Source organism: Leuresthes tenuis, unplaced genomic scaffold, assembly GCF_036924035.1.
Source record: "Leuresthes tenuis unplaced genomic scaffold, fLeuTen1.0.hap1 SCAF_16, whole genome shotgun sequence".
NCBI classification, from domain to species: Eukaryota; Metazoa; Chordata; class Actinopteri; order Atheriniformes; family Atherinopsidae; genus Leuresthes; species Leuresthes tenuis.
Window position 1 is genome coordinate 16,573,703 of NW_027325370.1, and position 13,931 is coordinate 16,587,633.

The 13,931-nt window shown below is 38.4% G+C and overlaps 1 protein-coding gene across 2 annotated transcripts in view; it reads right to left on the reverse strand.

The window, feature by feature from the left end:
- The window catches only part of LOC140272126 (solute carrier family 41 member 3), a 36,658-nt gene that overhangs the window by 14,583 nt on the left and 8,144 nt on the right, over positions 1-13,931 (reverse strand). For both annotated transcript variants that reach the window (XM_072367474.1, XM_072367475.1), the window contains 7 exons: positions 10,300-10,407; positions 8,635-8,706; positions 7,651-7,795; positions 6,372-6,518; positions 5,540-5,684; positions 4,845-4,924; positions 2,042-2,176 (listed from right to left, as the gene is read on the reverse strand). In XM_072367474.1, coding sequence (XP_072223575.1) covers positions 2,042-2,176; positions 4,845-4,924; positions 5,540-5,684; positions 6,372-6,518; positions 7,651-7,795; positions 8,635-8,706; positions 10,300-10,407 — 832 coding nt within the window. The remainder of the gene's footprint in view (positions 1-2,041; positions 2,177-4,844; positions 4,925-5,539; positions 5,685-6,371; positions 6,519-7,650; positions 7,796-8,634; positions 8,707-10,299; positions 10,408-13,931) is intronic.

Genomic DNA, 13,931 nt, shown 5'->3' on the forward strand with positions numbered 1-13,931 from the left:
CCAAGCACACATACCATCATCCATATATATATATAACATCATCCATATCATACATGCATACATACCATCATCCATATCAACCATGTCATCCATTTCATCCACGCATCCATACCATCATCCATGTCATCCATGCACACATACCATCATCCATCATCCAGGGACTGGATAGTGTAGTCTTAAGATTGCCGCTTAAGACTATTTCATGTAGTTGACAAGGGTTCAAATCCCCTGCATGAAAGATACTACGTCCAGTACGGGTCCTCAGCATACATACATTCATCCATGTCATCCATGCATACATACCATCACCCATATCATTAATATATTTTTTGCACACATACTATCATCTATATCATGCATGCATAGATACCATCATCCATATAATCTACACATCCATACCATCATCCATGTCATCCACGCATACATACATTCATCCATGTCATCCATGGACACATTCCATCATCCATGTCATCCATGGATATATACATTCATCCATGTAATCCATCTCAACCACGCATACATACCATCATCCATATCATCAATGCATACATATCATACATATAATCCATGCATACATGTCATCCACGAATACATACCATCATCCATGTCTTCCAAGCACACATACCATCATCCATATATATATAACATCATCCATATCATACATGCATACATACCATCATCCATATCATCCAGGCACACATACCATCATCCATATCATCCAGGCACACATACCATCATCCATGTCTTCCAAGCACACATACCATCATCCATATATATATAACATCATCCATATCATACATGCACACATACCATCATCCATATATATATATAACATCATCCATATCATACATGCACACATACCATCATCCAATATATATATATATATATATATATATATATATATATATATAACATCATCCATATCATACACGCACACATACCATCATCCATGTCTTCCAAGCACACATACCATCATCCAATATATATATATATATATATATATATATATAACATCATCCATATCAACCATGTCATCCATTTCATCCACGCATCCATACCATCATCCTTGTCATCCATGCACACATACCATCATCCATCATCCAGGGACTGGATAGTGTAGTCTTAAGATTGCTGCCTTTCATGTAGTTGACAAGGGTTCAAATCCCCTGCATGAAAGATACTACGTCCAGTAGGGGTCCTCAGCATACATACATTCATCCATGTCATCCATGCATACATACCATCACCCATATCATTAATATATTTTTTGCACACATACTATCATCTATATCATGCATGCATAGATACCATCATCCATATAATCTACGCATACATACATTCATCCATGTCATCCACGCATACATACATTCATCCATGTCATCCATGGACACATTCCATCATCCATGTCATCCATGGATATATACATTCATCCATGTAATCCATCTCAACCACGCATACATACCATCATCCATATCATCAATGCATACATATCATACATATAATCCATGCATACATGTCATCCACGAATACATACCATCATCCATGTCATCCACACCATGCATGCATACATACATATCATCATCGATACGATCATGCTTTCATACATACTGTAAACCATTCATCCATACATCCACACAAACAGCATCCATCCATCTATACATACCTACATATCTACGATAATACATACATACATACATACCATCATCCACATCATCCATGTCATATAAGCATACATGGCATTATCCATATATGCATGGATGTATGCATATGTACTGTTATCCATTCTTACATACATGAAATATTGTTTATTTTGTCTTTATGTCATAAATCATTGGATAATGTACTATTTAATCTAAGTACTACAGTTCTTTTCTGCTTTCAGTGAGGTGAATCATAAAATTGCCTATGACAATTTGTTGTTTATAGAATTTTTTATTCTTTTTTTATTCCCCTGTCTGTATCAAAAAATGTGGAGATAGAAAATGACACACTTCCAAGTTCTGACTTCCTATTTGCAACATTGAATGCATCATCAGCCTACCTGAGGAGAAGAAGGTGATGCAGGGATTGGGCCAGTGTTGCCTCATCTTGTAGGGCAGCACCCCTGGGATGCTCCAAAAGTGCAGGTAGGTTGAAATCCTACTGGCTTGGATGGCCACCAAGTTACCACCCACTCCTACATATGGAAAGAAAAGACAGGACTGATTAAGTAGGTGAGAAGATGAACAACTATCTAAATGATGATTTGGCACTACTTACAACTTTTTTTTCTTTTTCAAACAAAATAAATGATCTGCTGAAACCCAACAGACAGTAATCACATCTTTAGAAATATTAAGACTTCATCAGTTTTGTTGCCAGCAAACAAATATAAGTAAGAATTGATGGATGACCCAGACAGGGCTTACAGAGCGCACAGTTATCTTTTAAAGTGGCTCAGGCCAATATGCAGTTAAATCCTGGCCTATGCAGTCACAGCAATACAAAAAAAACTTTACTCAACTCTTCAATATGTATGGAAATAAGCTCAACTGCGGGCAGTCTTAAATGTAATTCTGGTTCTGCTATAATAATTATGCGTCAAAGATGCCTGCTTGAGAAGTCATTTTTTGATATTCTTATGGTGCCGCACATGAGCTAAAATATAGAGAAGATAACACTTTATCTTTTCATTCTGGTTTGTGTTCAGATTCTTGTCAATAAACTTCAAATCTGCATTTTCAGAAACATTTTGAAAGAGTTATTTGTGCCTAATTAAGTTACATCACATTTCCAAGTATTTGTCCCTCAAAATTTTTTTTTTTTTTTTTTTTTAGTGAGATGGAAACGACTTAAGGGAACTTTGAGTAAAACATTATACTGGTTTTCTAGAGGCAAGCCAGAGAGGAAAGATGGGAAATTCAAACCAGATTGGCAAACTTAAAATTCAGCAGAGTGGTGCAAAGAGAGGAAGGATTTAGAGACAGCGGGAAGAAGGGTGGAAACAAAATGAGAAACAGTGACAGATAGAGTGCAGGGTTATTAAAGGCCCTGACAGCTGTGCCAGAACACTGGGTGTGCACCATTAGTGGTTTACATCGACTTCTCCCCTATACTCAGCAGATCCCTGTATGCATCACCTCACGGCCAAACCATTTCTTCTGAAGGCTGCTTCTTTTTTGCCTCCACCTCTGAGCCTCAGAGCATTTTTCTAACTACAAACCCTCAGATATAGGTTTATTCTAATTTTTGCAGATGATTTGGACCGTCTCATCCAAGAAAGAGTTGAGTGGAAATCTATAAATAAAACCGATTTTAGGCAGATCAGCTAAAATCAGTTCACGCAGCAGAACTTTGTATCCTCTTGTTCCCTCTATTCCTGGTTAATTCCACTTCATTTTTATTGCTGGTAATACAAAAATAATATGTCATCTTAACCCTGATCTTATATACAGTAGGTGGATACATAGGTTATAATGATTCTGTAACATTCCTGTGTTAAACAAGAAAACACAAATGAACCATGGCATTATCATCACTCTCAGGTGAAGTGAATAACATAGATCGTGCCATTTTAAGACAGTGTTCTGCTCAGAAACATTAGGTCAACATCAGTAGGACTATGTACCCCAAAACTGCTAATGAGAACATCTCAGGAACATGACAAAAAGCTCAGGATGTCGACCTGGGCTTCAAGGCCCCACACGGCAAACCTCAACTCAGACTCAAAGGATATGTTACCACGATCCAGGTACCACATTTTAAAGGGCACACTAGAAATCCCTCTTCATGCCCTGTCAGATCCGAGGTGTTGGGAGAAGTTGGCACTAACAGATTTTCGCCTAAATCCTTCTGGTATAAAAAATTCCAAGTGTTAGGTAACGTAGTACAGGGCAGAGAGCCAATCAAATGATTAAGCTGCAGTGGCTGAGCAAAAAGAACAGAGGAAACAAATGGGGAGCTTGAGACCATTTTAAATACACTTAGTTGAATATATACCTTCTTTATAATTAATGTCAGATTCCGGTCACAGTTTGGTTAGTTTTACACAACAAAATAGCATGATTGAAATGATTATGGATTGAGTTTAAATAAATCCTTTCACAACTTTAACCATATGCCAAAAAGCCTTTCTGACAGTGTCAGGGCGTTCTGCCTGGAAAGACTTTTTTACTTCTCCAATTTGTGGAGGCATGAAGTGGTTTTAATGCTGCGGCTTATTGGCCGATATGTTGATAAGACGAGATGAAATCGATGCTATCACGAATTCCAAGTTTGGCTTGGGCTTTGGAATACTCAATTTCCCAAATTCAATATCAAGAAAGACAGAATCACTACAAACATGACTACATATACTCCGTGCTACTGTACATTCTAAACTCATTAGCTGAACATGGAGAGAAACTTTGTGGTGAAGAAGTTCAGCAAAAGGCAATTTCATACATTTAATTTGTTTATTTCTTGCCTTGGCTTTGTTTTCTGGGTTTGTATTGATGCGGTGCGTTTGTCTGACATTATTCTGTCGGGGCACCTTTAAACACACAAACTACGACAGATTTGTGTTTCCTTTAGGGGAACCAATCAACAAAGTCCTTCAATTCAGCTGGGGTATTTAGTTGGGGATTATGAGAGAGGAGCATTACTATTCTGCTCACAGAGTTGGACTTTTGACTCGGTGTTTAATATGCTGTTAAGATTCAGTCATGCAGCGCCCAAGCATTACTATTCGTATCCCTAAATTTAATCAAATAACTCAACTTGTTGAGGCAGGATTAGGTTCAACACCCCTGAAGTAAAACGTGATGCCAAACACTTCAGAAAAAAAAAGAAAAAGGTAAAAAGGAAGAAAGAACTAATCAGCTTACCATTAATGACAGGCGTAAAGACAGCCATCCCCTCAAAGTTGGGATCGCTCACTGTCTTGTCCAGTATAAGTCCTCCAAAACTGGGAAATCACAAACAGAGAATCAGAACAGTAGGTATTTATCTTGTAATCTTTGTTTTATCCTCTCAATATCTCTCAGGGATCAATATCTCTTCTGCCAAATAACTGACTGTAGAAAGAAATAAAAAAAAGACAGAAAAATACTGCAAACAAACAGATAAACAGAAGCACTCTGTAGCCAGAAAACAAAACCACCTCGAGACCAACTACAGCATACGAGACCATCTCAGACGTCAATGAATGAATTCAAATGTAAAACTTGAAGAAAAATATTTCTTTACGAAGGTCTGCCATAAAGAATTAAAGCGTCCCGCCTCTCCGTAACAGTGCTCTTTAGTCTCTAAAATAGTCAAACAGATGCGTTGAACGAATTGAATCACCGTCTTCATAAAACAATTGCAAAGCCGCTTATTTGATGTATCCAGTTGATGATGTTGGCACATTGCCACCACCTGCAGATCAGCCCAACAGTGTGAAACCAGCAGCAGGAAAACTTCACTCATAATCGTACGGTACCAGTCTTTAAAATGCACTCCCTAATGCACATGTGTAGAATAAACTGCACTATGGCACCAAGTCACCTAAACTCTATATATGTGCTAAAATAGTATTTACCTGCTAATGGACATGGCTACTATAACAGGCTGCCATCCTGAGCGGAGAACCTCTCTGATCTGAGGACTCTGTCGGGCCACCGCCACCCAGAGTGGGATAAGAGCTATGAAGACTAGGCACACCAGGGGGGACAGGTACCAAATGTCTGTGGCAGAAGAGCAGAGATGAGGTCATTAAGAAATATACAGTCAAATAAACAAATCAGCATATTCATTCATCGTGTCTGTGCTGAAGTACCGTAACAGTTACCTGTGTACAGAGCTGCTATATAAGGTAGCAACATGCATTATCAAGCATTGAAATAATTCATTTACCAGATTTTCAAACATTGAATGTTTATAAAACTTTTAAAGAACGTGGTCGACCCGTTTCTATCTTATATGTGCATTTATAGTGCAAATGCAAAATAAACATTTACACCATGGACGTGATGTACCCTCCTCTACCCGCAGGGAAAAATTAGCTCACAAACAAGTTCTCATGTGCAACTCCAACAACAGATAAAGCACAGCCCACTTATAAACAGCACCTGAGAAAACAACCAACACAGAGGTGCTTTCAGTGCTATACTGCAGCTCAAACACAGCCATGGTGATGAACTGCCTGGGAAATTTAATCTGTTTTTTGCTGCCATCTTGTGGAGATATTTGAATTAAGTGGGTTCTTACCCCAAAATATCATTTAACCACTTCTTTTTATACTGACTGATCACGGTAATGATTTCATGCCACCTCTAACTCACAAACCTCCCGAAAAGAAAAAGAAATAAAGACAAAATTCTGATGCACCAAGTTGGAGAAAACAAATCAGTGCTTCCTCACTCTTTTCTTACCTTTATATTCATATAGCGTGCTGCTGACCCCAGCCAGCAGGGACAGGGTGATTAAATCCCCCAGACTCGCTGCAATGGGGGTGGCCACATTGTCAGGATTTATCCCCACCTTTCTGGAGCCAATGATCACGCCGATCATTACCAGACCTACAGGGGCAAAACGGAGCACAAAGAGGGACAACAAGCAGAAAAAAAAACAAGTGAGAAGATGGAAATCTCACGAAGATCTCATCACTTTCAGTCAAGACAGTTTTCACAATATAAGCCGACCATAGCAAGTGACAAACTGCTGGAGAAGAGAGAAGAACATTTTTTGCAAAAAAAATAATACAAAAACTGAAATGATTGAGTAAAGATCCCCATGATATGACTAAAAATGTTTGATATGAAGGGAAACAGGCAAACTTTAGCTGCCTCACACAAGTTTAAATTACGGATAATGAGTAATTATATGTTAGAACACAGGTTTATGACAACAGATTTCACTCATCATTCAACAGTTGTGCTACTGTGACTGATCGTTCCACGTTTTGGAGCTTTTTAAAGAAAATATTACTGCAGATAACAATGTTTAACATGGTTGAATGTAACAGTTGACTTATGTGAGGATTAGTGTCTTAAAAAAGAAAATAAAACTTTTTTATCCATGTTATTTGTTATATTTACAACAGCAAAGTACTAAAAGATCTCATTGCAAGGTGTCAGATCAGTGTGGTGCCAACTAGTGTTTTTAATAATTTCATCCTTTTTCAATAAATATTTTTAAAAAAAGGGGATCCAAACATCATAAATTAAGTTAATTAAATCAAATGATTCTTCGGTTCTTCTTCAATCATAGTTTTTTGGTTTGATTTGACACTGTAGCTAATTACTGGAAACTGGGCTCCCACCCATAGACAGGTACTGGGCTGCAAAGTATTTGGCCAAAAACACTGAATAATCACTATATAACACGCAAAAAATGAGCTGCATTTTACGGTTGCTCACCAACAGCAGATGACTGAAGAAGTGCAGAGGACTGGATCTGTAACCCCTTTGTGAATGACCTCAAATCAAGAAAATCATCTCACAAATGACACGGGATGAAAAGTTTGTTTTCCCGACTTCTCTGCACATTTCCCATGACAGCACTGAAATCCCTGCTTTGATTTCCAATTGCGTATGAAACGAGAAATCTTATATATAAATATATAAGATAGAAATGTAATGTGCAAAAACACGATTGGGAACAAGTGTTCTAGAACACCAAGTATTTAGTGAGACACTAATGTGGCCTTACCTAAGGACAGAGCAGCTACAAAGGCAGTGGTGATGCTGCTGGCACACAGGACAGCCGCCTGATCCAGTTCAACACCTCCCCTTGAGATCGCCCCTAAACAAACAGCCGCCACGGCTGCGAGGAATCCCACCACTGTGGCCTGAACCTGTAGAAAGATTCACAAATTCAATACACTAAAAATATTTAACATTCAGAAATCAGACCTGCTGGTCCATCCATCCATTTTCTATACCCGTTTATTCCAGCTCAGGATGGCAGGGGGGCTGGAGCCTATCCCAGCTGTCATTGGGCAAGAGCCGGGGTCCCTGGATAGGTCACCAGTCCATCACAAACTGGACACACAACCATGCACACTCACACTCGCCCCTATGGACCCGATTAACCAAACATGCATGTTTTTAGGCGGTGGGAGGGAGCCGGAGTACCCAGAGAGAACTCACACATACAATCTCCACACAGAAAAGGCTCCAGCCCGGATTCAGACCAGGAACCCTCTTGCTGTGAGGTGCTAACCAACACATCACCGTGCAGCCTAAAATCTAAAATTAAATCTGATTGTAATGATAAAAATAAATAAATAAATCATAGTATCTATCGTTTGAAAAGAGGATGAAAACAAAATAGTAAATATTAAAACAGAAGTTTTGCTGAAAAGTAAAATCTATAAATTATTTTAAATAAGGTTGTCCTGTTGGGCTGTTTTAGCTTAAACAAATTACCTCAAAAAATGATCCGATTATCACAATTATTGCCAAGCTTTATAGACCTCTGACTGATAAACTGATGTAACTAACAATCCACTCTCAGAGTATTACTATAAAAGACAACTAAACTCAACACACTGCTGTTAAATATGACTACAGTATTGAATGATTCCTGGATTTAAGGTTCAGTCTGCATCCCTCGGCCTCCTGCAGCTCATCATCCGCACGCTTCCACTGCTTCTTTGCAAAATGAGTTCACAGTTTATACAAAGTTCATTACCTGTATAAGTCCCAGATTGCTGCACACCATGGTCCACTGTTTATCAGGGTCGTCCATTTGGCCCGTGTTGGCCTGAAAACATTGAGATTCCACTGCCACGTTAGCTTTTTCATTGCACAAATTGCCAAGTGAAAACAGGAACAGTTACATGTTAAATAATCAAACAATAACTCGCTGTTTGGTGGACGATGAGTAAATGAAAAAATAGCTCTTGATAAAACTAGACTTTGACAAACCAGGATTTAGTAATTCTTTAAAAAACAGATCCTGTCATACATAGAACAAGTGGAAGGACTAAGTGTACATTTGAATTACAATCCGCTGTCAGAATAACTGAATATGTTCTTCTGCAGAAACTTCCCCAAAACAATTACTGTTCCTCACTGTTTTACACACTTATCTGTTTTTATCTTAAAAGCTGCAACCTTATTTCCATGCTAGGCCTAATATCCTTATTCTTTAATCACTCTATTATCTGCATATCTACTCAGTTTGAACCGCTAAAACAACACCATACACTGAAATGATCAAATCTGCAGGAAGTTGAGGAAAAATAAATATTTGAAGTGTAAATTACCAGCACAGTGTGTACACATTCATTTTTGTCAAGTATGGGCACTAAATGATACATTTAATACTCAAGAGGAATTAATAACTGCTCTGCAACATGAGGGCTTTAATAAAAAGCATCAAGGCGTTGTATTTTATGCTTTTTGACAGCTGGAGTTTCTCTTCCAGTTCAACAATGTTACAATAATTTGACAGAATTTTTTACAACGAAGACAATCTGCAATGTGTCAATAAAACCTCTAAGAAGAAAGGCCAAAACTGTGGAAATTACACTCGGGCGGGCTGCCAGCACACAATTATCGTAACAGCTAAATGTTCATATTCATTTCTAATCTTACTTTAAGACCCTGAAACTATCTGTGGATGTATGCAAAGCTGAGCCAGAACGATAAATTCACCGTACAAAATCATGACCGCCGAAGCTGAGAGAGGGCCATGCTTGAAATAGAATTTTTTTTTTTCAAATCACTATCTGGAGATCAGGAGTTAATCATCTAATCATCTCATGGCTAATGAAGCTTGTTTTTTATAGTGATAACTGTTTAATTATGCCATTATCTCCAGATAAGGGGATAATTCATCTTGTTAGTTTGGCCTCGTAAAGTTTGTTTTCCCATCACCACACACAGTGGGGATGGTCTGAAGTGAGGCTACTAAAGAACAGTGGTTAAATTCTTATCTGCCCACTAACGCCGTCGTCTGTGCTCACATTTACTAAACAAACAGTTACGCACGCTTATCTAATGCTATGGACACCCCCCTCAACTGTCACGACAGTGATAAAGAACAAGGAAATTAGGTATTTATCGAAGGAATTAAACATTTACAAGATAACATTTCATGATAACAAAAGAAAAAACAAAAGGCAGATTTCTTAAAAAAAAACCACAAAAACTAGCTTGGTCATCTCGATATAACAAAATGATCAACCCGTGATTTTGAGATAATGCTGGCAAAGCTGCTCCCTACGTCCGTACATACCAGCGAACAAAAGGTGAACAATTTATTCAAGCTGTTGTAGGAGATGGTGATACTAAAAGTGGATCACACACCATTTAAGATGCAAACATTTCACAAACAAATGGAACTTCTTACAGCCGTGGAGAGGCGAGCAGCCAGGGTCATTTCCAGGTTTCCTTTGAGTCCAACCAGAGCCGGAACCAGGATGAAAACCTCTGTGATCACCTTAAACACCTCCCAGTGCTGGAACACACACGTGGGAAAATGAATGAGACTGTTACAGAGAAGACCATCAGCTTACAAACTCTTCCTCTTTAAATCGTTGTTTTAAGAACTGCCCTGAAGGAAAACTCCTGCCCTTTTATACAGTTTTATAAGTGGAGGTGAAATGCGTTGGGTTTAGTTGGTCCCGTCTTTTTGTTTGGAAGTGTGAAGCTTTTATATTGAATTTGTTTACGCTGCCATCTTCACCAGGACCCTGAAAGAAGACATATTGTGTCTCTTCGGGACCTTCCTGGTTAGCTAAAGGAAATAAAACAAAAACAACAGGCCTTTCAAATCAAGATGTCAAGACGTTCATGTTAAAAAAAGAAAAACATCAGCGTCACCCCACCTCCTCGCATGTTCCCTCCGGACCTTGATGCGGTTAAATAAGACCATAACATATTCTAGACTAACCCAGTAGCCTACTTTCCACATCTCTGAGCATCGCCTGACGCTGCACCATACCACTCAGGTTCAGTGGGTTTAGGAGGCCCTACATGTCAGAGTCTGCCTCATATTTTCTAAAGGCAGCTCCAGTTGGAATGTCCATGGGGTTTAGATCTTAAAAGAAATGTACAAATAAAAGAACAAGAGCAAAGTAATGTGAAGCAGAGTGACAGACCAAGTCGGAGGAGATAAAAGTAGAGAAATATTGATACATAAAAGCAACAATGACAGAAGTAGAGCAACATAGAAATGCATAGTTAGACGATATATAATAGAGTCTGCGTACATTATTTATGTTTGCCATTTAAGATTGTGAACTAGTTCATCCAGACAGTTTCCACATACTAATGAATCTGTTTTTCTTTCAGAAAACAGGCCTTTTGCGTGAGCTTTAAACAATTAATTTCTGCAGCAAATATGAATTCAACTAAAATAAAAAAGGCTTGCAGCTACTTATGCTTCCTTGTCAGTGATGCACAGGTTTGAACTGAACTGAGCTGAATTCTTACATCGGTAACAATAGTCAAGAAAAATTCAAATCAAATAGTGTTTGATCTAAATCTGACTAATCAATTAAGATATGTCAATATTTCTATGCAAAGAAAAAAAATTGTAGTTTGTCACTTCTTTTTGCATTGTTTCCAGGGATTTAAAGGCTGTTTATCATGTTTAAAAGATTAAAACTATTTCCTGTTTTCTTCCAACCTTGTACATTCAGAAAAGCACACAATCCAGAGCTTTGGAGTTGCTCTCGTTCTCTTGCAGTCCATGCCCTAGTTGGGGTAAGTAAGGATGTGGGAAGACATTAAAAATGAAAGAGTCAGTGTGCATGATGTATTTTGACATTACACAGACATGCGTTTCCCTGCAGAAGGAAGGATTACTCATCTCCTTAAACTGAAATTAGCATAAACAGTGAGGAAACTCAGTCATGGCTATTGCACGAGTATGAGTAAATGGTGTTCCACAGGGAAGTGTAATCAGCCCTGTATTAGTCAAAATATATGCTATGATATAAGCTTGTGTACATGACAGGATTGAAAAGTAGTGTGTAGATTATATTCAAAATATCAAACTAACCAAACAGCAGAAACAGTGACGGTAAACTGGATTACAGAGAGTTAAGAAGGTCAGGCCACACAGAGTGCTGGTATGGACAAGGTCGAGTGCCATGTTGGAGACAGTCTGCAAAAACCATCACATCATTTACACATTCTGCTTATAATGTAGCGAAAAATGCATTGTGAAAGTGGACAACGGTGCCAACCCGACACACTGGAAAAAGAGAAGGAGGAGCAGTGATCGAGGAGGGATATGGCAGAGAAGGTGGCAGGAAATATGAGGATCAAGCTCTATCATAAGAAATAACCATAAGAGAAGGAGGAAGGGAGGAAGTCATCATAACAAGACTGCATCACATTGCATCACAAAAATCATATTGTAGAGGATTATATGGCACTCTGACAAGTGAAAAAAAAACATGGAAACGGTGAAAATATGACAAACAATGTGTGAAGTGAAAGGAAAGAGGCTAAGTGACAAGAGTTTGACTGGCAGATCCCGATTGGGGTTTGAGGGAAAAGTAGTAAGAGTGATCAAGAAAGTATTCTTCCTTTCGTGAATGGCACGAAGTTGGTGGGTAGAGTTTACGGAAAGGGGTAAAATTTGATGTCACACACTCTTGTACATGAGTTGCTGGTATACAGTTTCAATATGCTTGTTTTTCCAATCGACATACAAAGAGAACAGATCCTGTTTGACCGATTGGAGTGGAGCACGAATTAATCAAAAACAAATAGATGAGTCTGAAAATGTATAAGACAAACGTGCAGTTATTTCTTTAACATTATCAATACACGCAACCCGAGATGACCAGAAAATAACCAGCAAAAAGCTGGAGATGGAGCCAGCTTGTATTGTTTTTTTCCTCTAAAAATCAGTGAGATTGCTCCTCTTTAGCCTGTAGTGCACCAATGTTTAATGTAATCCCCCCCTCACACAGCTAAAAGGGGATTATGGGAACAAAACAAGGTCATGAGGGAGACTAAAGGGATGGACAGAGAGATCCCTCATAAGAAAAATCAATGTCTGAAGTATTTCTGCTGTTAAGGTCGGCACAGTTGGTGACATCTGATATTGATGTCATCAAAAACATTGTCATCACCATAAAGCATTTGATACTTTATGCTCACTCGACAGTAAAAGTTTTTTATTTCTTGGACTGCATCTTGGACAGTATTTTCCATAAAAATCCCACAGAGACATCAAAGATATCCATACTTCTCCCCATCAACAGTCTCTTATTTCTCATCTGCGAAGCACTTATCTTTGTTAACTGTCCAAGGCTCTACTCTCTCCCACAGCTAGATCTGATTTAGGGAGCTAACAAAAGGTGGACATAGCACAAAGCACCATCTATGGATAAAATTTTTTAAAAAACAACAAAAGAAACAGCATTGTTAACTGTATACAGCTAATACTTCCATCATTTCCACATTTATCCACATATTGAAAAATCTGGTTATCTGTTTAACTTCATCGTCCATCTTTCTGTATAAACCATGTTTTCCTGGCACATACAAATAAGACGCATTTTGACTGTTGTTAGAGAGTACCCAAAGTCATTAAAAAAACAGAAAACTGCCTGGAAAATATCCAGTTCTTCATAAAAAGACTAAAAACAGTCTGTCCTAGATTCATGTTATTGGATGCCTAATGATTTCAGCTGACACCCGTCTAATCTGAGACACATGTAAAGTCGACCTCTGCCTCCAACTCCGATCGATTCATCTGACAGCAGAGATACATTCAGCTGTCTGTACCCAGTATGGAAAAGCCCCCACGTTGCTTCACTATACTCTTTGATTTATTCATTCCCAAAGGATAAAATGTTTGGGTGACGTAAGTTCATTCAACCACTCACTAATCCACCCAAAAGGTTGTTAATCAAACCTTGGGTTTCTTTTGTAGCAAGCAAATAGTCATGTAGCACAAGTATCATATAATGTCAAAGCTCGGATTCCTATTGTTCTGCTTTTAGCTAATCTTTCATCTTC